Consider the following 27,500-nt stretch of genomic DNA (forward strand, 5'->3'; position numbering starts at 1 on the left):
AGACGTAGCACTAATACGTTATTTGAATTTGGCTTTGCACAAATTATTTGAGATTTCTCCAACAAGCGTCAAGGAACTTTAAATTAACTCAAAATTTATTTATATATATATATATATATATATATAATTTATATATTTATATATTTATATATGTATGTATGTATATAATAGTCACCCATTAGCAAAAAGATACTATAGCTCTAAAAAATTGTGAAATTGTTCCAGAAATAAATGACAACATGAAGCGCATTGAGATTGTTATCCTGTCGCACATATTTTTCCAAGCACTTGGGAACAGGATGCAGTTTTTGACTTGATGTGACACGCGCATACAAAGAGTCTGAGAGAGGGCAGATGTGTTTATTGCTGGTGTGTATATGTACAGTCCATCACACTTCCTGAGAACAGACCACAAGACTTGGCCTAGCATGAGAGCGTGTGAGAGAGGCTTTTCTTCTTAATATGGACTTGTTGAGCCCGGCTAGAGGGAGATGAAGCCCCCCCTCCCTCCTCTGCCCTTTAAGTGAGTCTCTCCCCCCTGTGACTAGAAAAGGGAATGTATGTAGCCAGCTGGAAAAAGGGGTGGGGGGTGTCTAGTAGGGAGGGGTGACAATCTATCTATGGGAGCAATCACAGTCTGAAAGAGGGAATGTTTATCCAGTGCAGTGATCCCATTTTCCATCATCCTAAAAATATAAAAGGGCAACTACGACCTTATATGGGGCGACAGACACTTTCCACTTGAACACATTCTGTCCCAGGATTCCAGCAAAACACCTTCTGTCCTACTAGCCTATTTATTAGAAAGGCCACTGCCAGGCTGTATTTAACATACCATTTTCTTTTATCAGACGTTGCCATGGAGATGAGATGATGCCACTCAACTCTGAGTTGGGTAAGCCGTTTTAAAGATGTTTGGCAATACTGTGCAAAATGACTCATTTCCATTGATGCTAACAAAGACGTTATCATTTTTATTTTATTTTCAAACTCTCACCACATTAGAGGGACAACATTTGAAAAGCAGTGCACTTCTACACCCTTCCAACCAAAATAAAATGTTAAATCAGTCAATCAAACTTATCATTTTTTAAAGGCCCTTGTTTACAATTTCCTATGAAAAATATCTTCAATTAAATGTTAGCTCATTAATTGTGTTTGTAATGGGACAGATAGAACACTATCCTGATATGTCACGTGACACTAAAGACCTTGAATCATTTGGTCCGAGCTAATGGACTCCATTAACTGTCAGCCATGTTCTGTCCATGATTTATTTATTTTTTATTCCCCCTGAATGTTTGCTGTCTGCTGAGGTGGTTTCATTGGCCAGCTGCAGTCTGCACTGTGCAGCGTGATCTTGTCAGTCAACGCTTTTGAGCACGTGCCTTCTCGTGTGTCCAACGACATCACTGGCAGCTGTCCGACTTAACGTACGCACTCATGTGTCTTTCAGGGTTACAATACTTCGGAAGTTTCCATTATAGTTTTGTTTTGACTTTTGTTTGCTAAATTCAGTTAGTTTTAATCAGTTTTTACAGCAGGTTTGTTAGTTAAAAAATATTATTCAAAAGTGTGTTTTCGTTTTAATTGAGTTTTTATTAGTTTTAGTTTGCTATATATATATATATATATATATATATATATATATATATATATATATATATATATATATATATATATATATATATACACTGTACTGTATGGAGTACTTGTTGAGTGCAAGATTTAAAAAAAAAAAAAAAAAAAAGGTCACTAAGCAATACCAAAATAAATCCACTTAAAGCCTCAGTGTGTAATCTTTAGCGCCATCTTGTGGTAAACTAATAATTCATTCATTTTAAAAACCTACTATTGATTTCAATAATATTGTTACTGCTATGTGAAAAATACTTATGTCCATTGTTTTCCCTTTTTATTTTTTATTTTTTTTATGTTTTTTGGGATGTCGGCATTTCATCCGAAAAACGTAAAAAAATAAATAAATAATGGAAGTAATTCCCCCCCCCCCCCCTTTTTTAAACCGTTTTTGGGAGGTCTGCATTAAGTTTCATCCCAGAAATGTAAAAAGAAAAAATGGATATGAGTGTTTTTCACATAGCAGCGACGATATGCAAAAATAAAATAATAAAAAATAATCAACATTTAGTTCCATCCCAAAAACGTATGAATAATTTTTTTTTTTTTTTAATGGACATAAGTGTTTACACAGCAGCGACAATATTATTGAAATCTTTAGTGGTTTTTTAAAATGAATGAATTATTAGTCACTACTATGTGAAAAACTCTTATGTCCATTTTTCCCCCCATTTTTTTATTTTTACGTTTTTGGGAGAAAACTGAATGCAGACACCCCAAAAATGTAAATAAATAAATAAATAAAAATGGACGTTTATCACATAGCAGTGACGATATGCAAAAAAATATGTCCCATCACTTCAACGTACATTTATGTATAATTGTAGGTCTAAGTAATCACTAATTATATTAGATGGCTGGAGTCTCACCTTATAAGAGCCTGCCATGTTTTGCCGCCATCTTCCTGCTACGGCTGCCCAAAGGACAACTTTATGAACGTAGTTAGCCCTGGTGGTGTTTGCATCGAGTGTCGGACCCAATGGGTCGACCGCAGCTTACCTTCCACAGCTGGGGCCTGCAGGTGGTCGGCGCTGGGTCCTGTGATCGGGCTCCTGTCGCTTGTCACCTTCTGCTTTGCTCTTGCAAGCTTTTACTAGCTTTGATTTTTTCCTAGCTTCCTGCTAGCCACTCTTGTTAGCCACTCCATCCTATGGATCCGACTAACTCCTGCTAGCTGCTCCAGCTAAATCCGGCTGACTCTGTCTTTCGGCGTCGCTCGCTGGGCTTCACACGGGCTTCACACGGGTTTCACACCGGCTTCACACGGGCTTCACATGCTCATTTGCTCATGCAAAATTAGAATTGGTGGTAGGCTTATGAAGTGTGGTCCCTCTGAGCCACCATAAAGTGCGTACTTCGAAATGCATGTGCTTTGGCTGCATTCTTTGATATAGCAACATTTAGTGGTCAACTATTACACACTTTCACTTGAACTAAAACTATGATTCTTGCAAAAGTGTCTTGTTTTTATCTTTGTCAATGAATAGCTTTCAAGAGCCTTATGAATTGAGTTTTAGGTTTTTTTTGTGGTAATGCTATATGTCCGTACAGAAAACGGAAGATCAAACGTTGAAAATGATAGTTTACTTAAATACAAATTGTCACCCTCTTAAAATAATTGCCTTCCAGTAAGTAATTTTTTTATTTTTTTTTATTTTTTGCCTTAATCATCTCTCACGATGCAAATGGTTAATTGTTTTGTGTTTTCTGAAAAATCTGCAAAAAAATGATTTGGTGAATTTTTTAAGAAACGTTTTAATCTTGTACCCAACAAATACTCCATATATTAAAAATGAATAAATAATGCTACTAAAAAGTAAACTAAAATAAAGCATTAAAATTTTAAAACTAATTAACTTGCTCTCAAATCTGATTTAAATGAACAGAAAAAAATAAAAATATATATATATTTTTTTAAAAAAGTCAAAATGAAATGAAAGCTAACAATACTAAATAATGGCAAAAAATAGCAATCAGTAAGGTCAAACCAGACCACATTACATACTTGCAACATTGCGGTACTTACATTTGTCGGGGTGTAATTCCAGAAAAACAGTAATTGTGTTCATAGCATAGATAATACAGTCTATTAATAATGCGTGTGTTCTGTTTCAGGTGTGATGGAAGCAGATAAGCAAGTATTAAACACACTTTGAACACAGATGAAAATTTCTCCCCACAGCTGTTGAGTAAGATTAACTCAAAAGTTGTGTATGTGTAACATGAGAGCGAGCAGCACAGGAAGTTTGAATGATGCTGGTCCACTGAGGGTTCCAGTCATTTCCTGTTTACCCCTCTCATATAAGAGTGTGTTTGCATTTCTCTCTCTCTCTCATTCTCTCTTTGAGGCAGGCAGTCCCTCCCTCCCTGCGGCCCCTGGTGCAGTGCTGCATCTCTGGTCAGTTGCTAGTCTGAGATGAAGCACTGTAGCTCGGGACGCAGGACTGCGACACAGGCCTCAGCCACCTCAACAAGAAGCAGAACATTCCACGAAGGGCAAAAAAATTATTTCAAGAGTATTACAGGAATATTCGGAACTGAGACAAATAACAGTAGTTAAGTTTAGAAAGTTGACAGGTGCATCTCTTTAAACTAAAATGCTGTGGAAAAAATAAGGTATATATTAACGGGCTGTCAGGCGATAATATTTTTTTTTAAACCTAAATAATTAATCGCATGACATCAATAGTTAACTCACAATTAATCACAAATTTTGTATCTGTTCTAAATGTACAATAAAATGAACAATAATCCCCCCCCCCCCTAAGTTTTCACTCTTGTTAACATAAAAGTGCAAAAAAAATGTTAAACTAATAGAAATATGACTGCATCTTTAGTAATTGGTACAGTGATTTCATAACAATTCATTTAAAAAAATTTAATTAAAGAAGACGTACTGTACTGTTAAAAAAACGAGTGAGATATTGATTTGTGTTTAGGTCATTTTTTCGCCACTAGATGGCATGGTTGCATTTGAAAGACATTGGTGATAGCTCAGTGCATTTCTCTTTTCATATTAAGAGCTATCTAATCTTTATGAATGAAGTAACTTGTGAATCTTTGCACATTTTTAAAATAGTAAAATACAACTTGAACCCAGTCTCTACAAATATATGCGGGTTTTTTTTATCAAATGAATTTATTACTGGTAAATTTTGACATGGATGTAGCTTTCCAAGTAAGGGGTGGCCATTAATCGTGCATTTAAAAAAAAGGTGGCATTAAAGGAACTTTAAATTAACTCAAAATGTATTCACTAATTTTGACACCCCTAATTATTGATTGCCTTTTATTTGCATAATTGAGCTGTTATTTGCTTACAGCTAATTCAAATAAAGGGTTTTGTATATATAAATTAGGTATGCATTGCCTTCTGAGGAGTATTTTCCCATGTTTAATAATAAGCTCACTTCCTCTTGCTCCTTTCAAGGATGTTTACAGTTCACTTTTAGAATGAAAAACTAAGGAAATAATTGAACTATATATAATATACAATATATATATATATATATATATATATATATATATATATATATATATATATACTGTATATATATATATATATATATATAGTTTTTTTCAAAATACATTCAAATTACTACATAATATGTCCCATACCACCTGCTTCATGAATCTGCTGCAACTTCATGGGAAGAAACCACACAGGAATTTTCTTTTTCTCCTCCCAATTCTCCTCTTTCCTGGGGTCCAGTTTTCCCAGGAATCCCTTGACCCATTCAAAAGGGGGATTCCTGGAAATACTGTTCTTAGGGGCGAGGCCGAGCAACAATTTGTTTGCGGGTCGGAGGCTAACAAAATCTGAAAGTCAAATAAAGGTGAGATCATGTAGTGAATAAATGATTACGCATGCATGGAAACATTGTTGTGTGTTATGTTTCATGGCAAAGCTGACAGAATACTTAGCATAATAAATCACACTATGATGATCCTCATCCATCTGTGGTGTTGTTTTTTTTTGGGGGGGGGGTTAATTTCCTGTCAAAAGTCTTCTAAATGTGAGTATGAAAGGGGAAAAAGTATATTGAATATATAGCACTATACCTGTTTAAATATTGTAGTATACTTGTGATATAATTGTGAAAATGACTCACACAGACGAAATATTAAGTCACACATAATCAGTCAGCTGAACAAGACCTTTTTGATAATTGTTTCCAATTTTGTGGGAAGGAAGCCTTTTTTGGGGGGATTGTCTTCCCACAAGAGGGTACGCTGCTATAGTTGCAAAGGGTAAACAGTCTCTATACTTTTTCCTACTTTGTGGCCGTCCGTCTATTTCAGTCCACATGATGTATGTACAACTGCAACATCTGGTTTCGGGTCACCGCCCAGTATCAATTTAGTGTAAGAGAGGTCAGGCTTCAGACCTGCCACTTCCAATGATGCTTAAAGAGTAAGGTAAATTCAAACACACCAGCTACTGACGTGCTATGAGGGTCAAACATGCAGGCATGAATTACGATAATATGAAAGACAATTTATCTAATTTACTTAACACTTTGACTTTGCAGTCTTTAAAGCGTTTACAATTTCGACCAAACAATTCTGCATGACGTAAACATAAATCACTAAGTCATTAATTAAAAGTAATGCAAAAAAATCTGTGGCTTCACTTCAGCTTTCATGTTTCACTTCTTAAGCACTGAACATATCTAGACTATACAAATATAATATATAAAATAGATTGTATACATGCATATATGTACAGTGCATAGCCATACAAGCCTACCAAGCAAAGTTATTTTAGTTAATGAAAACGTAAAAACTAAAACAAAAATTCAAAAGACAAATTTCCTTGCTTTAGTCTTTCGTACCATTGTTAATGCATGAGCCTTTGGGGATGATTTTAAATGTGATTTTAAGTATATTTATTTCGATATTAACTGGAATAAGCACGTTTGAAAGTGTGTCACTCAGAAGTGACGTCATCTAGCAGCAGCCCGCTCGGTAAGAAATGTTACTTTTTTCATTTTACCATGGTGTTTATTAAACATTGCGCACAAGTAATGCATTTAAAAACGAAATACTAATACTGAAACTAAGTAAAACTGTACTTAAACTAAGCGTTTTTTAAATAACTAAAACTAATACAAACTAAAAGAAGCACCCAGAAAACCAATTAAAAAAAAACTCAAAACGAAATAAAAACTAACTAAAATTATAATTCCAAAACTATAGTAACCCTGCTAACAACCGACCAAATGATGTAGGTTTTTGATAATTTCTCTCAATTGCTGTCTTTGCAATCGGAAAAGTTAATTCTACCACATAGCAATGTCAATTTGAATTCGTTGAATTGTTCAGGCGGCCGACGACACGGAAGAGACCACTCCATACATGTGTAAACATAAACGGCCACTTGTTTTGGCCACGAGGTGGAGCAGTTACTACTTGAAGCGGCACCGAGTCGTCTGCTGACTCAGCTTTTTGTCATGACATTCATGCCCACACAAAGAAATGAAATTCCTTCCTCCTTCCTCCTCCTCCTCTTCTAGGTAGCCTTGCCCAATGGCACACACCCCAGTGAAAGGCAGTAAAAGAAGCATGTGATTACTCGCAGTAGCTAACAAAGCAAGAAAGAATAAGTACATTTAAGTACTAGAGAAATTATGGGGGTCATAAGAAAAGTAGCCCATGAAATACAACAACACTTACCATGATGAGTATATTTTTAAAAAGTAACAATGAATTCGACATCACCTTTGAACAGAAAGTATTTATTTAAGATAACATGCATGTTTTTGGAATGTCAACCTCGCAGAAGCTCTCAACTGTGAGTCAGAACAAAAGGGGATTCTGGCTTCCTACCGATCGCGTTAATTGTTTCTTGGCTATGAGGAGGAGAAAAAGAGGGAAAAGCCAGAAAGAGTGGTGAGTGTGTAGTTTGTAGTAGTAGTCAAACAATGGAGTGGATGTGTGCGTTCGGGGAACAGATGATGATGTTGGCCGCTGTTGTGCTGGTCATCACTTCCTCACACGCATTTCACTCAGGCTGTCACAACCCAACAGGAACACACTGCATGACAACTTTCTCAACACTATTTGAGACAGTCAACCTACTTAAAAAAGAAGGAAAGAAAAAAGACAAACTAATAAATGCATTGTTTAATGAGTAACCTCTGAAATCATTGGACTGTACTGTGACTATTTCCACAGTAAAAAAGAGTATTTCAGTTGAACCTTTGTCAAATGACACATCGTACAGTTCATAATCTGGCCAGGAAAAAATACGAGACGTCAGCCTGACGCCCTATTTAGGAATATTAGTTGAAGTAAAGTATGGCTTGCTTGTTCCTTTTAAGTTTTTCATTACAAATAAAGTTAGAGAACTACATTTAAAAACATTACACAATATTAACCCAGCAATTGTGCATGTTTCACGTTTTGTAAATATTGATGACAAATGATATTTTTGTAAAGTTGTACTGGAGAGTGTAACATTTATTTTTTGATTACCCAATTAGTGCTGCTTTTTGGAAGGATATTGAAAATTATTTTGTGTGAATCAAAACACAAGATTATATTGGATGGTAAAAACATTATTGAAACCAAGAACAAAAAATTGTCAACTTTGGTTAATGTGTATGTTTTATTGGGAAATGTTTATATCCGTAAATGTACATTTCTAAACGTTAAACCTTTATTCAAATTATTTTTGATTAAAATTGACATTTTAAGTCTGTTAAAATTGTAACAAACAAGAAATGTCATTTGATAATTAATATCCATGTAGAATAATAATAATAAAAACTCTTGGATCTACCTGAATGTTAATGTTTTTTGTTGTCATTTTCTCCCCGTTTTAATTTTTTTATTTTATTATGTGAGTCATGTAAATTGGATTGACTGTTTTTTATATTATTTTATGTTCAATAAATGTTATTAAAAAAACATTTGTGTTGTGCTTTTTCTTTGGCTTTGTGTCTTTTTCTGGCAAGAATGATTAACAACCGAGTTACACATTTAACAAAACTGGATGGAAAGCGACGTTTAAGCTCACAATATCAATCCATTGAATGTTTTAAGTGTTCAACATGTCTTGTCAAGCAGGAATGCTCACAACTGCTAGCTGGTTGACGGCAAATATGAATAATTGAAAGGAACATAAGCCGAGCGTTGGCTTCGATCAAAGCCTGCAGACATATAGTGCGAAAAGAAGACACTCTTAACGCCGTATATGACAAAATTGTCAAAATAAAAAACTTGTTATTTTCCTCACTGATTGAAGGCTGATTTATTTGGGAAATGATTCAATATATAAGGTGTGTGTCTAAGAAATACAAATGCGCCAACTTCATAGTATGAGTATTTGTTTATGGGCGCACCGTGTGTGTCCCTCCCCCGAGGCAACACGTTGCCTTCTGAAAGGTGTGGCGCATTAATCCGGTTTGCGTGTAGGTGTGTTTAAACAAGCACAATGACATTTGGCAGGGTGTGTCCCTCGTCAACTGGAATGACTCACACCTCAACTATTAACTTGTGTTACTGCGCACTTTGTGTGATAAACACATTATTGTGTGCGTGTGTGTGTTTCTTTTATGTTGGACACTCACTTTGATGAAGGACAAGGGCCACATTTCTGTTTCCAATTGAAGTATTAATTCTTTGATTCATAGACATCAGCCAGTATGCATTTTATTTATTTTTTGTCAATGAATGCAGTTGAGGCTGTTTCATAGACACACCCATGTTAAGTTGAACCATGACATATTTGACTCATCTAACAGGTTTGGAATGTATTTTTGCATTTGCTTAGTTCATTACATCTTATGGATCCCTCTATAGGACTTTTTTTAAATTGAAAGAATACATATAAAAGTGAGTGATGGCTGACCACTGTTTCCTGTTTTGTGCATGCACTTTTTAAATGTTTTTTTTTCTTTCAAAAGGGAGAAAAAAAATTCAAAGCTACATGGCCGTGTGGGAAAAAAAGTACTTGCCCCCGAAACCTGATAACTGGTTGGGTCACCCCAGCAGCAACAAGCAAAATCTTGGTGGAGATATGTTGGCCCAACCTTCCTTGCAAAATAATTCAGCAACACTTGCAAGGTTTTCAGATTCAAGTCTAGACTTTGACCAGACATCTCCAAAATCAGAAGTTGACTTGCTGATGTGTTTCAGGTCTCAGATGGTCAAATATTCTCCCTCAGGATTTCCTGGTAATGAGCAGAATTCATGGGTCCGTCAATCACATCAAATTGTCAAGATCCCGAAGGAGAAAAGCAGCCCCAGATGATCACGCTGCCACCACGTTTGACTGCTGGCAGGTTCATTTTTGGTAACGCTGTTAGATTTACACACACCATTTTTACATCTGTTTGATCATCCTCAACTTTAAAATGGGGAAACTATGCAAAATAAAAGGTGACAAAAAGAGCCTGCAATGTTACCTCCTGCACCTTGTATCTCAAGTTAATCAACAAAAAATGTTCATGCATCAGCAGCAATGTGGGGGTCATAGGTTAACAGACAGCCCGAAAAATAGATTTCAGACATGGCCATTTTTACAGCGAGTGGTAAACGGGGGAGAAAACAGAGTCAGCAACAATGAATTTTTCCCATTCTTTTAATTGTTAATGTGCAGCCTGGCATCAACAAGTTCAACATTGACCATTTTTTGTTGATAGCAGACATGCACTGATTAGTACAATGTGAAGTCAAACGACCACCTGAAGCAGATGAAGCAATGGATGAGTCCATCCAAACTGAGCAGCAGGTATTCCTTCGACATTATCAGTAAACAAGAAGCGTTTCCACAGCTCACGAGTCATCAACTGTTGTAAACGCATTTGGACGGATCCAGTTTGCTCAGGTTACTCTCTAACGCTTACACCTCCTTTCATGAGGAGCAGCGTTTGAGTCGACTTGGGGAGCCCAGTTACTTGCTGAAAACAAGTTCAATCTTGGTGCAAGGTAAACATGCACACATGAACCCCCCCCCCCCCCAACTCGTGATGGCAAGGAAAGTGACTTGAGTTCTTATCACCATCTATCCTCTCCAGAGTACTCTTGATTTTCAAGTTTAAGGACTGCTTGCACTTGTTCAACCAGTTTCTACAAGTTTGAATGATTAGTTGGGTCACCATTATTGTCTGAGGATGAAAACATTATGAATAGAAATGGATGCCACTTTTGGCATTCACAGATGTTTCTACATCCTAAATGAAAATATGCTTGGAACAAAATGAGAAACATTCAGTTCACAACATCAACAGAACCATAACAACTAGTTGGCTGACCCACAAAACATGCTAAAAGAAGCAACAGTAAATGTACTATTCATGTTTTACAAGTTTAAAGTTAAAAGCGTAACTAACCATATGTTGCAGACTTAATAGTCTACAACAATTTAATCAGTAATATAGTAGCTAAGAATGCCTGCAATCTGGCTAACTAGGCCTATAAACTAAAATCCAGTACTGTATATGGTTGTAGCTGAGCACAGTCCACCATTTCATCCTCCAATTGTGTGTGTATCACAAAATACAGCGCATTTGTGGATTGAGTCTTTTAATCACAGTACAACCTGTTTGATCAAATCTGGCTCAAGTACAACAAACTATTGAAGCACCACTCATACAGGCCAAAGTTGAAATGCATTCAAGGGATTCCTCAAACTAACAGTTTCCTCCTAACCACAGGGTGTAATCTAAACATACCCGTTCGACTGGTTGGATAGCAGTTAACTGAAGGCTGGAACCTTTTTGTCACTTACCAGACCACATTAAGTTTTTATCTTTCCATTTTTTAGACAGCCCATGTCAACTACACATTTGATGTTTGTAGACTAGTAACAATTTTCCCGGCAGTCGTGGCTGACATCTTTATTTGGTCTACGCAACTCCGGCTTGGTATTAACAAGATCACTTGTCAGTTGGAACTGCTGTGATTGGCATTTTCCAAACGTATATATATCTTTTCATATCATTTTGATGATTTATACAATGCAACAGTTTAGTTTGATTGCTTAGTATTCCATAGTCAGTGCAGTCCTTGTTGAAATGATCAGGAGTCTCAAGAGCTTTGAAAGTCATTGACTATTTATACACTAATTTCAACCAAACAGGTCACAGGTGTGGACACGTACCCTCAGTTACTTAGAATGGATGTCAATCCAGAAATTTTCTATATAATAATTATGTTGTATGGTAGTCTAAACCTGGCACTGATTAAGATTGTGTTTGTGAAATATGAGCTAAGCAGCAAAATCCAACCATTTTTCTGTGAATCCGCGTTCTCTAAATAAGTATTTTCTGCCAAGAAATTTACACTTGAAAACATATGTAAATTGCAACCTTGCTAAATCAGCTAAACCAATGGCGACTTGTGCACATTACTGTCAATTCCTGAGACTTTGAAAGCCTTATGTCAATTCCTGAGACTTTGAAAGCCTTATGTCAGTTCCTGAGACTTTGAAAGCCTTATGTCAGTTCAACAGAATACAAAAATGTTCCGAGTCATGAAAGAACATGCCAGTGAAGGTTAAATGACTGCCACACCCTCACTCTTACAAGCCCAATACTTGTCTTGTTCAACACAAACTGAATTTAAAAGCCCTTATAATGCTTCATACTTTATTCGATGACTGCAGTGGTTGCATTTAACCAAACTAAATGATACAAATAGCAACACTGTGGATAGAAACTTGTCAATAGAAGTGTGAGTTGTGTAACGTTTTTATTGGTATTTCTGGAGAAGACCATGGGTTTTACAACAGATTTAATAAGTCATAGCTCTAAAGAGAGGGAGCGAGCCAGAATATCAATCTACAACAGACTGTTGCCATCGGCTGCTTAGAACGTCAACAGGCAATCTCCTAACCACCATAGGAAGGAAGAAGAAAAAAATTAAAATAAAAACCCAACAGTTCACCTTTCAGTAAATAAGGGTTCAAGGTTTTCTCATTCAGCTCTTCAGAAACAAAAAAGGAGAAAAGTTCTCGGGTTTACATGTTTAAACATTTGCTTGGTAAAAGCAGTGGGTGAAATAATTAGGTAGTGAAGAAGGGAAGAGATGTTTTGAGATGTTCCCACAGTGAGGAAAAAAACAAGAGCTGACTAATGTTTTAAATTGTTTCCAACGAAACCTTACAAAAAGTCAACAGTGAAAAGGAAGACGGACAGGGATAGATGAGATGGTATGTCAGGTCAGGGTTAGGTCAAGAACTACAGCCTCCACATCCAAAGGAGCTTCCATTCCATCGGTTCTTTTCTTTCAGAGTGGAGAGTTTCATTATATACACATATAAATATATAGATAACACAGCAGACGTGTGTCAATCTATATATTTCCATTACATAAACAGATGGAAGGGGGACACAGACTCTTGGTCGCTTGTCCGGGAAAGCAAGCCTAGTTTGTCCTGCTTGCCAGCGCTTCTGCAGCTCTGCGATGGGATGAGATTACTCAGAAACCTGCGGACAGACACACAAGTCCCATTATAAGCACAATGCTGACAAACCCAAGACCGTAGACTCCAGGTCTGATGCAGGCTCACTCTGTGGAACTCATCAGCAATAGGAACAGAAGTGAATGAATTGGGGTTAAACAGGACAGACAGCACATACGAAGCTTTTGGCATCTCATTGTTCAACAAGCTCAACACACTCCAATCAGAGCCACAAATATTGAAACATTGACAATTCTCATCTTTTGGGCTCTAAACACTACCACAATGAGTTTGAAATGAAAGGAACACGATGTGCTTTAAATGCAGACTTGCAGCTTTAATTTGAGTGGATTGACATCCAAATCAGGTGAACGGTGTAGGAATTATAACATGGTGCAAATATGCCTCACAGTTTTCCTTTTAAAAAAAGGGGCCTAAAGTAGGGCTGAAATTTTTTCGGACATAGGCATAGCCCGAAAAGGCAATGTGGATCCCCCTTCCTACAGGCTCACCCCCTGTAGGAGAGGCCAAAGGGATCAGGTGCGTAGAGAGCTGGGTGGCAGCAACTTTCCCGGCTACAGAAACTAGTTCTTGGGAAATGGAATGTCACTTCTGCCGGGAAAAAGAGCCTTAGCTGGTGTGTAAGGCAGAGAATTTCCAACTAGATATAGTCGGACTCTCCTCCACACACGGCTTGGGTTTTGGTACTAATACCCTTGAGAAGAGTTGGACTCTCTTCCGCTTTGGAGTTGCCCACGGTGAGAGGCGCAGAGCTGGTGTAGGCATACTTATTGCCATCCGGCTTTGCGCCTTTACGTTGGGGTTTACCTGGTAGACGAGAGGGTAGCCTCCCTCTGTCTTCGGGTGGGGGACGGGTCCTGAATGTTTGTGCATATGCACCAGACAGCAGTTCAGAGTACCCACCTTTTTGGTGTCCTTGGAGAGTGTGCTGGAGAGTGTGCCCCCCTGGGGACTCCCTCGTTCTGGTGGGGTACTTCAATGCTCAAGTGGGCAATGACAGCAAAACCTGGAGGGGCATGATTGGGAGGAACAGCCCCTCCATTAGAACCCAAGTGGTGTTCTGTTATTGGACTTCTGTGCATATGAACACCCCTATGTTTGAAATGGTGTTCGTTATGGACAATCCATGACAAACACCATGTTCAAACAAAGGGGTGCCCATATGTGCAGTGGCACATGGCACGAGGACACACTAGGCTGCAGCTTGATGATCCACTTTGTAGTCGTGTCATCGAATTTGCGGCAGCATGTTTTGGACACTCGGGTGAAGAGATGGGCGGAGCTGTCAAATGATCACCACCTGGTAATTTGTTGACTCAGACGGTGAGGAAAGATGCCGGTCAGACCCAAACCTATTGTGAGGGTTTGCTGGGAACATCTGGCAGAATCCAGTCGGAAAAGGTTTCAACACCCACCTCAAGCAGAACTTCTTTCTACCTTGATCGGGGGAGGTGGGAAATATTGAGTCAGAGTGAATGGACCATGTTCTGCGCCTCCATTGTTGAGGTGGCCGATTGGAGCTGTGGTCGTAATGTAGTCGGTGCCTGTCGTGGCGGAAATCCCTGGTAGACAAGAGCCGTAAGGGATGCCGTCAAGGGCTTCAGGAGTACGGGTTACCGAGTCCCCTCCTGATACGGGCTGTTCAGTCCCTGTACGACCGGTGTCATAGTTTGGTCGGCATTTCCGGCAATAAGTCGGATTCATTTCCAGTGAGCGTTGGACTACGCCAAGGCTGCCCTTTGTCACCAATTCTGTTCATAACTTTTTTGGACAGAATTTCTAGATGCAGCCGAGGCATTGAGGAGGTACGGTTTGGTGGCCTCAGCATTGCATCTTTGCTTTTTGCAGATGATGTGGTGCTGTTGGCTTCATCAAGGCGTGATCTCCAACTCTCACTGGAGCGGTTCGCAGCAGAGTGTGAAGAAGTTGGGATGAGTATCAGCACCTCCAAATCAGAGACCATGGTCCTCAGTCGGAAAAGGACGGCGTGCCCTCTCTGGATCGGGGATGAGATCCTGCTCCAAGTATACTGGGGTCTTGTTCACGAGTGACGGCAGGATGGAGCGGGAGATCGACAGGTGGATTGGTGCAGCGTCTGTAGTGATGCGGACTCTATCGTTCTGTTACAGTGAAGGAGCTGAGTTGAAAGGCAAAACTCTCAATTTACAGGTCGATCTACGTTCCTACCCTCACCCATGGTCACGAGCTGTGGGTCGAGACCAAAACAACAAGATCCCCAGATACAAGCGGTTCAAATGAGTTGAGCTGCTACTTCTCCGCACGGAGAGGAGCCAGTTGAGGTGGCTCAAGTATCTGATTCGGATGCCTCTTGGACGCCTCCCTGGAGATGTGTTCCGGGCATGTCCCACCGGTCGGCTAGCCTGGGAACGTCTTGGGATCCCGCCAGAAGGGCTGGTTGAAGTGAGAGGGAGAGGAAAGTCTGGGCTTCCCTGCTCAAGCTGCTGCCCCCGTGACCCGACCTCGGATAAGAGGTAGTAAATGGATGGATGGATTTTCTGACATATAATGCGTAGCTAGATGTTGCTAAGGGCTGGGTATTAATGTTCTAATACGGGATCTGAACTATAGTACAATTCTATACCAATTTTACAACATCAATTTCTAACAAAAAGCTAACTACAAGACACATTATAGTAGACAGCTTATGTTTTATTTTCCAGCTTTAGTATTTTTCCATCACAAGCAGTTTTCTTGGATATAAACAGTCTGGCTGCCAGTTTTTCTTAATTTAAAAAAAAAAAATCTATCCATCCATCTATATCTATATATAGGTCACACACACATAGCCGTGAAAAAGTATTTGCCCCCTCCTGATTTAATATCACACAGACAACCTGAGAATATATAAAATGTATTTCTGAATAATGATTTTATTTCCATGGAGGGGAAAAAAAGGCTATCGAGGCCTGCGGTTCTTTGGATTTTTTTCTAGGTTCTTTTGTGACCTCCTGGATGAGTTGTCATCACACTCTGAGTAAACTCCGTTGGTCAACCACTCCTGGGAAGGTTTGCCACTGTTCCCAGTTTTCTCCATTTGTGGATAATGACGTAACAGTGGTTCGCTGTAGCCCCTCAGCTTCGGAAATGGTGTTGTATCCTTTTACAGACTGCTAAGATTGTAATCATTCTCGAGATTTTGCAGCGTACTTCACTTTCTCTAACAGATAATATTCAAGTGAGTCCTTGATTCAACAGAGGTGCAGGCAATCAGGTTTGGGTGTGGCATGTGAAATAGAACTCAAGTTTTCCCCAAACTGCTTAGTCACAGTTGCTTTGTTATTTAACAACAACAACAACAACAAAAAAGAGGTGTGGTGGGGGTGGTGGTGATGGGCAGTTGTGATTACTTTTCACATAGGGTCAGATATGGTTTTTATTTTTTTCATCCAACCATCTATTTTCCATACCACGTATTCCTCACAAGGGTCGTAGGTATCCCAACTGTCTTCGGGCAGCGGGCGGGCTACACCCTCAACTCGTTGCTAGCCAATTGCATGCCCTGTCTGTGATGTAGACTGCGCTGGCTGTGTTCATTCATTTCTCACAGAGAACCTAAACAGTCAAGGAGTGTTCCTGTGCCACATTGGCCCAACCATCTACGGTCATAGCCACATTTTTGACGTTTTTCATTTCTCTTCTCGCTCACATACAATGCAGTAGTGAGTTTATCTGATGGTGTCTCTGCTGGAGGACAGAACCCAAAACATCAACAATAACATGGTTGCGTTGTTCTTGCTCAAAAAACATAATCTATCCTTAGAGATAATGTACTAACTGGTTTAACAATGTTCTTTACAGAATCAAGGAAACCTGGGCGCATCGAGACAGTGACTAAGGCAAAGGGATTCCCAACCAACTACTTGACATATGGTTTTGAAAATACCATCCACCCATCCGTCCTTTTTTCAAATGAGAAGTATACATGGCAATTTCGTCACAGTTTTAATTTTTTTTTTTTTTTAAACCCTGTTTTCGTGGGTTTTACAAGCTGGAAACCTAAATTATGTAAAAATAAATAATTTAATACTTTAAATTGTGGGCCCTGAATCTTTAATCTATGAAAGTTCTATTTCATTAATGGAATTATGGAAATTAATCAACTTTTCCATAATTATTATTTTTTTTTTTTTTGAATGGGTCTCGATATTGGCATCAATTTTGCATAAATGGATCCACCATTTTGAACTTGAGTTATTTTCTATTGACCAGTTTTGCAACTACAGCTAAGGCACAGTTCACAAAATGCCAACCCAGTTTGTGGGGGTACCAAGTATGTAGTTTTTCTGTATGCTGCAACATGTGATGCCATTGACTGGCAGCATTATTGGATCTTGATTACGTGACTAACCTCTGAGACTGGGCACTGAAAATCAAAGCATGTTACTACCAGTTCATGTAATTGCCTATGCCATCAAAAACTAAAGTCTGGCAGGCCTATGACAGGTAAAAAAGCATCATGTTGGTAAAAGTTTCATACAAAGTATATGGACACTTAAACTGTGCTTTATTCAAATGCTATTTTCACAATGTTTTTGGACAGCAACTTTTAAAAAGGGTTACACAGTATTTTGGCCTCGTCTCTGGCCGGCAACTGTGTGAAACGAAATTTACATTTGCGTAAAATTCCCACATGGCGCCTGTATCGTTTTGCAATATCTAATGAGACACACCTGTCCACAATTTTTTTACAGGCGCTGATTATGTGACTAATAGGAAAACAAATGTTGAAAAAGTATGTAGATAATGAGACAAATGGAATAGTCAAGAGTAAAGTCATCAGAATGAGTTAGTCAAAAGTAACAGAGTGAGAGAGAGCCCATTGTCCAGCCCCAACAAAGGAACATAATATACCAATGTAACATAGTTAGTAGTCAAATTCCCCAAGGACGTCTTTGCTATGGCAAGACAGACCAATTGTATCACTATCTCATTCCTTTGACTTTTGGCTCTTCTACAAAAAAAAAGTAAAAAAAAAAAAAAAGTACCTCCTATGCCTAGGCATAATTATTCAAAAATGAATAATAGTTTAGCTTTGATATTTTTCCAATTTGGTTATGTTGGAGATTTAAGGGGCACTAGGGTGTGGGTTGTAGAATAACAATATGTAAGGCTTACATACAATACTGAGACAAGGAGCAATTGGTGTCTATAAAAAAACGTCGCTTGGCTGTTTGCTACTAACCTTTCATGTTAGGCTTGGGTTTGTCAGTTTGCTTGCCTGTGGGGGTTTGTGCCTGTTGGCCTTGGCCCCCAGAGGAGGCCCCCTGCTGCGCTGCTTTCTGTTTCAGCATGGTCCAGTCGAATGTGTAGTCATACTGGTGGTTCAAAGTCCTACAACATATAGTAAAATATGCTGTTCAGTGTTCCATAAAGGTTGCATTTTGAACGATGCTGTTCCGTGTTCCATACAGGTTGCATTTTGAACTACCGTATATTTGCGATTGTAAGCACACTTAAGTCTAAAATTTTCTCCCCCCAAAAATCGACAGGGTGCCTTATAATAAGGTGTGCACCAAATTCTAAAATATGTCAGTGTTGTGAGACATTGGTAAGCACTCCGCTTGATTGCTCCCGCCGGCGCCAACACATTGTAGTTCATTTCGTCTACCCCGTTTGGACCCCACATTTTTGGCAGCGTGTGGCAGGCGCTATCCGCGGAGATGACTCTTACTCCGGCCCTGAGACCAAACAGGAACGGATAACTTTACTGCCAGCATTTTCACTGTGCAAAACATCGGTTTGGCTAAAGACCCCCGGAATGTGAGATTCATATCGTGATAATATCGTATTGTGACATTTAGATATCGTTACATCCCTATTACATGAGTTAACAGTAGTGGTGCGCGGATATGGAGTAAATTCAACATGGCTACTCGAAGAGAGACAGAATACGTCACGGCAAATAAACAAATTTAATTTTCGCAGCCAATAGCAGCCAGACACACTTTGTCTTTCAAGTGTGTGGGTTTCCAGGCTAGCAAATCAGTGCCAATTGCTTTTAGTAACACCATTAAAACTAAAGTTCTCTTCTTTTTTTTTGTTCTAAATTAGATTTTTACGTCAGTGTATTTTGCACTGAAACTCTTGTGGACTTTTTGCATAAAATTAAAAAATACATGTGTTTATTAACTAGAGCCATGACCTACAAATAGCAGGGTTGGGCCTGCGCGCGCCTGGCGCCTACCGTTGCGCGCCCCCCCCCAAACATAACATTGTCTAATTTAAAAGAAAGCTATTATTGTTCCATTTGACATTATATTTATACCGTTAGATTATTTGGTCACTTTATGACCTATGAAATTTCAGAAAATTAAGAAAAACTATATTTTTGCCCCGATCCCATATCGGCCGAAAACCACGTGATCGGCCCCGATTTCCAATCACGTGATTGGATTAGGACATCAGTAATGGAAATGTATGCATTTTCACATTCAGATCAATTCTTCCTTTCAATACAATGCAAGTACCTGAAGAGGATGCGGAAGAGTTGGCGCAGATACATGTAGTCTGGAGCCTCCTCGAAGCGTAGGCCACGGCAATAGTTCAGATACATGGAAAATTCTGCTGGAAATCCCTGGAAGCATTTATGAATACAGTAAGTTGTCCCAATGGAAATACAATTACGATGATGTTTAGCAGTTCCACCTTTATCATGCTCTTACCTTACAGAGGATCTCCACTGGGGTAGACATCTTCTTCTCTGAGATTTTCTCATACTTCTGCTTCTTTGTGGCAGCCTAGCAAACAAAATGTTCAGTGTGGTTAAAAGGAAACCACACTACTGTAAAAAAACTAGCTATGCTGAATAACAATTGAAATTATTCATACAACATAATTGCCTGATTTGGTGCCATTATCAATAACAAGCAATCAAACACCACAGAAAGAGACAAATCATGAAAAGTTAGGAATGTGCATAATAGCTTTCAGGTGAAATTAATTTTTCCTTCACTAAACTTCTGAATGCACAAGTCCAAAATTTGAGTACTCTGCACAACTTCCTGTTCTTTTTTTATTTTTTTTACATGGAGCTAAATGACAAAATCCAAAACAGTTGCTTGAGCAAAAAAATAACCAACATAGTTCCTGGTTTAATTAGGTTGCTATTGAAACATTCTGTTCACATTTTGATATTATGAGAATAATATTCTATGTTGAAAAGTATCAGATACATTTTCATACCTTCAGCCCTTGCCATGGTAGACTGGTTCTGTTGAAGTACATCAGCACATAGCCTAGTGACTCCATGTCATCACGGCGACTGTCAACAACATTTTTATTTCAGTAAAATAAATGGCATTACTCACCAAAACTAAGAGTACAAGTAGATATAGGTACACTTCTCATGGAGAATGAAATTATACAGAAAGACGGGAATTGCAAAGCATTCCCACTGTAAAATTTTTATTTATTTAGTTTTACTCCACATTCGTGATAAAAGTAGGCTGATCTTGCAATGAAATCTCATTGAGCTGCTGTGTGAACAGACCTTTGTTCAATGCCCAGGTGTGCATTGATAGAGGCATAACGTGCGGTGCCGGTCAGGTTCTTGTCTTCTCTGTAGGGGATGTGCTGTCGTGTTCGGTTGTCTCTGTACTTCTTTGCCAATCCAAAGTCAATAAGGAACAACTGTGTAGAGGGAGATCAACAAGGTGGTTGTTATTTATAATGAAATAACAGGAATCATCAGGAATTAACATGCACAGCATCAAGTCCACACACTTCTCTTTGTTGATGTATTTAATTCCCTCGAAAACATGACTTGTAAATTCAAATAAGCAGTTGGGTTAACCATGAACCACTCACACTACAGCACACAGACAGCTAGATGTGATGCATGTTGGAGGATGTTAAGTGGTTGTTAAAATGGAACAGGTTCAGTATGTAGCCAACATTGATACTCAATGGCATACTACTTGAGTATAGTTTCTGTAATACGTTCATAACGACGCGATCACCAAATAAGGAGTCTACTCTCCTATGCAAATAATATTGACTTTGACTAAAAGGGTTCAAGTTCTAACTCCTCGACCACAACATTGGCACATTTTAGTCCCTGCCTTGGTCATGCAAAGATCACTATGCTTCAAGAATGTCATGTTAGCAAGTGCTGGCTGTGTTCTTAATCTTAATCCCATACCTATGTTGCGTGGATGAGAAGTTATTGATAGTGGATTTAGCACTTCATTTGAACAACTAATAATGCTTAAAAATTTACGGTGCAGTATCAGTGTTTCCCACAGATTTGAAATCTACTTGGGTTGGTAGACTCCGGCGCGGGGCTGGGGGTGTCTCATTCCTGTTACGTCTACTCTAGCCTTACGATCCACAAGTGAGTGACGGCAAACTAACGTTACATGCGGTATATCTGGTTGTGACACGTTTTTTTTTCTTTTTAAATACATTTTGAACAGATTTTCTTGAAAACTTTTTGGGTGGTAGCCAGTTTACTTGGGTGGCCCACCCAATTAATATGGTGTGGGAAAGACTGTGCATACATTACAAGGTGCGCTTGGAAGTCTCGCATAAGTAAGCATGCCAACAAGTATGCAGTCTTCAAAGTTGTGCTCAACTAAACTTTAAATTCAAAAGGTAAATAATTGTTTCTTTCAAAAAACAAAGACCAAAAGGAAGAAAGAAATGTCTGAAATCGTCATCAATAAACAAAATAGAAACTGAACAATGTCTGCCAAACAACTTCAGCAAAGCAATATTTTACTGAGGTCAAATGACAGCACTGGACCACTCAACAATGTAAGCCCAAAACTTGGTCTCACTTATTTCGAGGAAACTAATTAAAAGTCTATATCAAACCCTAATCTACTACATAGAAATTAGGACTGTACAGTACAATAATCATGCTTACCTTAAAAAAATAATTTAAAAAATCTTAATCTGCCAGACGTTTTCAGAAACGGGTTGTCCCCACTGCCAGCCGATTTAAGCATTTTGAGTGATCTTTCAAGGTCCACAGAAAATGTTGTGTTTGGACTATGGAAACACACATACTACCAAATGAAAGATTGGACTCTCAGCTTTCAACAGAAAAAAAAGTTTGTTTCTACCTTATTCCGTTCTTCAGTAATCAACAATAGAAAATTGTTACTTTCACCGAAATTCTCTCTTTTGAAACAAAAAACGGAGAAAAAGAGCTTTTTGCGAAACGATGTTTTTTCATGCACTCTAGTGAATTGTACACTTCTTTTTGTCCATGAATGATGCCACAAACACCTAAATAGTGCTTTACTTCGGTAAAACGCTTTCACCAACAATGAAAAAGTGTTTTTTGATTGCAAAATACGTTTATTTCCATTCAACAGTGTAACAATTTGACAAAACAATTTCGCAAACTATTTACAAATGTGTGCAACTGTGGTACTACTTACAATTATGTGGATGTTTCAAATACAGTTTTTCCTTTTGTAGCGCTCTCCTGCGTGCAAGGAGACGCCAGGACTCGCACAACAGTTTACTTTCACTTTTACATTGGTCCATTTTGCGTGCAATTGTTACACTTTCTTGACGGCCTTTTTTTCCGGGGAATAAAAAGCAAGTAGCAGACTGTACACACTTCTTCCGATGAATATGCATTGGACTCGGGGCACTCCCGGTCGTCCGATCGAACGTCCGCCTGTGCGTGCTCGGTCGCGCTCCGCGTTACGACACCGTCATAGCCGCCGTGTCAGCGGTTCCAATTTCGCCGTCAAGCTCGGATTCACCTTCATCATCATCGAGGATGATCACCGTCGTCATCAATGTACTAGTTTAGCGTTGGTCGATGCCTTTCGTCTTGTAAGTGTAGAGCTGCTTGCAAACGCTCGCCATTGCCCGTTCCCTCCTCCATCTAGCTCCATCTAACGTCTTCTACTGCCGCGTCAATGCTTTCCAACCACGGAGTCACCCTCATCTTCATCATCGATGATGATCATTGTCGTCAACAATGTGCTTTTTCAGCGATGCTTTTGGTCTTTGAAAAAAAACGTCTCGGGTGTGAGCTCCTCGCGACCGGCCGCCATTTTTCCTTTGTCTTCCATTCTCATCTCTTGCTCGACGCTCTAGCTCCGCCTCTACTGACGCCCACCCGATCTTGTCAAAAGAGAGTCATCGCTGCCCTCTAGGGGCCAAAAATAGTCATTAGGCACAACAGACAGACTTGAAACTTTCACCAGACATGCGGAAGGGTTTCCTCTACCCGTTTCAAAAAAAAAAAAAAAAATCATTGGATGACGTCTTTTGACGTCATTGGCAGTGAAGCGTAGGTTTTTACTTGACGTCTTTAAACGTCAGTGGCAGTGAAAGAGTTAACTCTTTCTCTCTCTTTCAGACTAGTTATGCGTTTCATTAGAGAAGTAAAATTGATAAAATAGAAAATTATAAAACAAATTAGGATAAAAGATATTCTGCAAATCTCAAATCTGAATTAAAGTTAGCACACCATGGTACAAAAAAAGCAGGGTTCGATATTAGCGATGGCCTGACGGCTCGTGGCCACGTGCCAACTCCACCTTAAGGTAACTAATGCTGGCTCAAACGGACCACCACTGTAAACTTCTAGGGCCAATTTATTAACTAGCAATTTTACTTACTCTTACACTTTCAGTATCAGTTTCCATTCAACCTTCATGGCTTTCTTCTTCGGCTGTCTTAATGAAGTACGTCATTATGTGAGTGTGGCACAGTGTGCTATCCAGTGTTCTGACTGAGAAACCACAGCTTGGGAGATACTTCTAAATATTATTTCAAGCATTAAAAAAAATGCTCAAGCAGACCTAGAGGAGCTTATCCATGCTTCTATCTCCAGTAGACTCGATTATTGTGACAGTCTTCTGACTGGACTTTCCCAAAAGAGCATCAGAGAGTTGCAGCTCATTCATAATGCTGCAGCTCTGGTTCTAACTAACACACGTGCTAAAGGCTTTTTAACACTGGCTGTAGAATACATTTCAAAATTCTGTTACTGATCTATAAAATCACTGAAAGGTTTGAGTCCCTAACACGTACAAAAAAAATGCTGATTGACTATAAATTCAGCGAATTCAGGGCTCTGAGATAGGCAGACCTAGGTCAATTAGTGGAACCCAGAGTTCAAAATAAACATGGTGAAGGAACCCAGAGTTCAAAGTAAACATGGTGAAGCTGCATTTAGCTGTTATGCAGCACACAAATGGAATAAGCTGCCAACAGAAGTGAAGTCAGCCCAGGGTGTAAATGCTTTTAAATCCAGTTTTTTCCTGTATTTACCTTTTTTACCTTTGGTTATATAATGGATGAATGGATTTATCTTTTATTTTATAAGACCACTTATTTTTTTTCTTAAATGGTTTGTTTTTTAAAGTTTTCTGTTGATGTGTTTTAAACTTGTCAATGTATGTTACTTTTAGGCTACATTCACACTGCATTATCAGAATTTTTGCAATGCGACCACAATCTGAACGGCCAAGTCACATATATCCAACCTCAACGTCATCAAAAAAAAGTCCAATATGCGCTCCGCGCGGGCATTCAGCTTGATTTATGCTTAGCGCATCCACGAGGGTCTGCACGGCTTGGGAGACGTACAGTGAGGAAAATAAGTATTTCACCCCCTGGTGATTTTGACCCTTTACAAAGAAAGGAACGGTCTATAATTTTCATGGTAGGTTCATCTTAACTCTTTTACTGCCAAAGACGTTAAATGACGTTCTGCAAAAACCTACGGAGGAGCGCCAAAGACGTTAAAAGTCTTTTTTTTTTTTTTTTGAAACGGGTGCTGGGAAGGCTTGCGGAGCTCTCCTGAAAGTTTTAAGCAGGTTTTTTGAGCCTAATGACTATTTTTGGCCCCTAGAGGGCAGCGATGACTCTCTTTTGACAAGATCGGGTGGGCGTCAGTAGAGGCGGAGCTAGAGCGTTGAGCAGGAGATCAGAATGGAAAACAAAGGAAAAATGGCGGCCGGTCGCGAGGAGCTAACGCCAGAGCCGTTTTTTTCAAAGACCAAAAGCATCGCTAAAAAAGCACATTGTTGATGACGATCATCATCATCGATAATGAAGATGATGGTGACTCCGTGGTTGGAAAGCATTGACGCGGCAGTAGAAGACGTTAGATGGAGCTAGATGGAGGAGGGAACGGGCAATGGCGAGCGTTTGCAAGCAGCTCTACACTTACAAGACGAAAGGCATCGACCAACGCTAAAATAGTACATTGATGACGACGGTGATCATCCTCGATGATGATGAAGGTGAATCCGAGCTTGACGGCGAAATTGGAACCGCTGACGCGGCGGCTATGACGGTGTCGTAACGCGGAGCGCAACCGAGCACGCACAGGCGGACGTTCGATCGGACGACGGAGAGTGCCCCGAGTCCAATGCATATTCATCGGAGGAAGTGTGTACAGTCTGCTACTTGCTTTTTATTCCCGGGAAAAAAAGCCCGTCAAGAAAGTGTAACGTTTGCACGCAAAACGGACCAATGTGAAAGTGAAAGTAAACTGTGTGCGAGTCCTGGCGTCTCCTTGCACGCAGGAGAGCGTTACAAAAAGAAAAACTGTATTTGAAACATCCACATAATTATAAGTAGTACCACAGTTGCACACATTTGTAAATAGTTTGCGAAATTGTTTTGTCAAATTGTTACACTGTTGAATGGAAATAAACGTATTTTGCAATCAAAAAACACTTTTTCATTGTTGGTGAAAGCGTTTTACAGAAGTAAAGCACTATTTAGGTGTTTGTGGCATCATTCATGGACAAAAAGAAGTGTACAATTCACTAGAGTGCATGAAATAACAGTTTCACAAAAAGCTCTTTTTCTCCGTTTTTTTGTTTCAAAAGAGAGAATTTCGGTGAAAGTAACCATTTTCTATTGTTGATTACTGAAGAACGGAATAAGGTAGAAACAAACTTTTTTTTCTGATGAAAGCTGAGAGTCCAATCTTTCATTTGGTAGTATGTGTGTTTCCATAGTCCAAACACAACATTTTCTGTGGACCTTGAAAGATCACTCAAAATGCTTAAATCGGCTGGCACTGGCGACAACCCGTTTTTGAAAACGTCTGGCAGTCAAAGAGTTAACAGTGAGAGACAGAATATTAAAAAAAATCCCAGGAAATCACATTATATTAATTTTAAACATTTATTTGTCTTTTATTGAGGAAAATAAGTATTTCACTCCCTACCAACAAGCAAGAATTCTGGCTCCCACAGACCGGTCATGTGACCAGGAGGCACACACATTAGTCCTCTTACTTAATTGGTATTCCTAATTAAGTTTCCGTTACCTGTATAAAAACACACCTGTTCACAGAATCAATCAATGCATCAGATTCCAACCTCTCCACAATGGGCAAGACCAAAGAGCTGTCTAAGGACGTCAGGGACAAGATTGTAGACCTGCACAAGGCTGGAATGGGCTACAAGACCATTAGCAAGCAGCTGGGTGAAAAGGAGTCAACTGTTGGTGCGATAGTTAGAAAATGGAAGACACACCAATTGACCATCAATCTCCCTCGGTCTGGTGCTCCACGCAAGATCTCACCTCGTGGAGTGAACCGGATCATGAGAAAGGTGAGGAAACAACCCAGAACTACACGGCAGGAGCTTGTTGATGATATCAAGGCAGCTGGGACCACAGTCACCAAGATGACCATTGGTAACACACTACGCCGTAATGGATTGAAATCCTGTAGTGCCCGCAAGGTCCCCCTGCTCAAGAAGGCACATGTACAGGCCCGTCTGAAGTTTGCCAATGAGCACCTGGATGATTCAGAGGAGGCTTGGGAGAAAGTGCTGTGGTCAGATGAGACTAAAATCGAGCTCTTTGGCATCAACTCGACTCGCTGTGTTTGGAGGGCGAAAAAAGCTGACTTTGACCCCAAGAACACCATCCCCACCGTCAAGCATGGTGGTGGAAACATTATGTTTTGGGGCTGTTTCTCTGCTAAGGGTACAGGACGACTTCACCGGATCGAGGGGAGGATGAATGGGGCCATGTACCGGGAAATCTTGGGTGAGAACCTCCTTCCCTCAGCCAGGATATTGAAAATGGGTCGTGGATGGGTGTTTCAGCATGACAATGACCCAAAACATACAGCAAAGGCAACAAAGGAGTGGCTCAAGAAGAAGCACATTAAGGTTATGGAGTGGCCTAGTCAGTCTCCAGACCTTAATCCTATAGAGAACTTGTGGAGGGAGCTGAAGCTTCGAGTTGCCAAGCAACAGCCTCGAAATCTTCAGGATTTGGAGAGGATCTGCAAAGAGGAGTGGGCCACAATCCCTCCTGGGATCTGCGCAAACTTGGTGACCAACTACAAGAAACGTCTGACCGCTGTGCTTGCCAACAAGGGTTTCTCCAACAAGTACTGAGTCATGTTTTGCTAGGGGGTGAAATACTTATTTTCCTCAATAAAAGACAAATAAATGTTTAAAATTAA

General features: G+C 39.5%; 1 protein-coding gene across 4 annotated transcripts in view; it reads right to left on the reverse strand.

Moving 5' to 3' along the window:
- Positions 1–12,317: 12,317 nt before the first annotated feature.
- Positions 12,318–27,500, reverse strand: part of csnk1a1 (casein kinase 1, alpha 1) — a 46,005-nt gene continuing 30,822 nt past the window's right edge. For 2 of the 4 annotated variants that reach the window (XM_077577330.1, XM_077577333.1), the window contains 6 exons: positions 20,580–20,719; positions 20,273–20,351; positions 19,753–19,827; positions 19,558–19,664; positions 18,273–18,421; positions 12,318–13,073 (listed from right to left, as the gene is read on the reverse strand). In XM_077577330.1, coding sequence (XP_077433456.1) covers positions 13,066–13,073; positions 18,273–18,421; positions 19,558–19,664; positions 19,753–19,827; positions 20,273–20,351; positions 20,580–20,719 — 558 coding nt within the window. In that variant the 3' untranslated portion in view covers positions 12,318–13,065. Of the gene's footprint in view, positions 13,074–18,267; positions 18,422–19,557; positions 19,665–19,752; positions 19,828–20,272; positions 20,352–20,579; positions 20,720–27,500 lie in introns of those variants that run through there. The other 2 variants (XM_077577332.1, XM_077577331.1) reach the window with 2 other exon arrangements.

Source organism: Vanacampus margaritifer, chromosome 10, assembly GCF_051991255.1.
Source record: "Vanacampus margaritifer isolate UIUO_Vmar chromosome 10, RoL_Vmar_1.0, whole genome shotgun sequence".
In the NCBI taxonomy this organism is placed as follows: Eukaryota; Metazoa; Chordata; class Actinopteri; order Syngnathiformes; family Syngnathidae; genus Vanacampus; species Vanacampus margaritifer.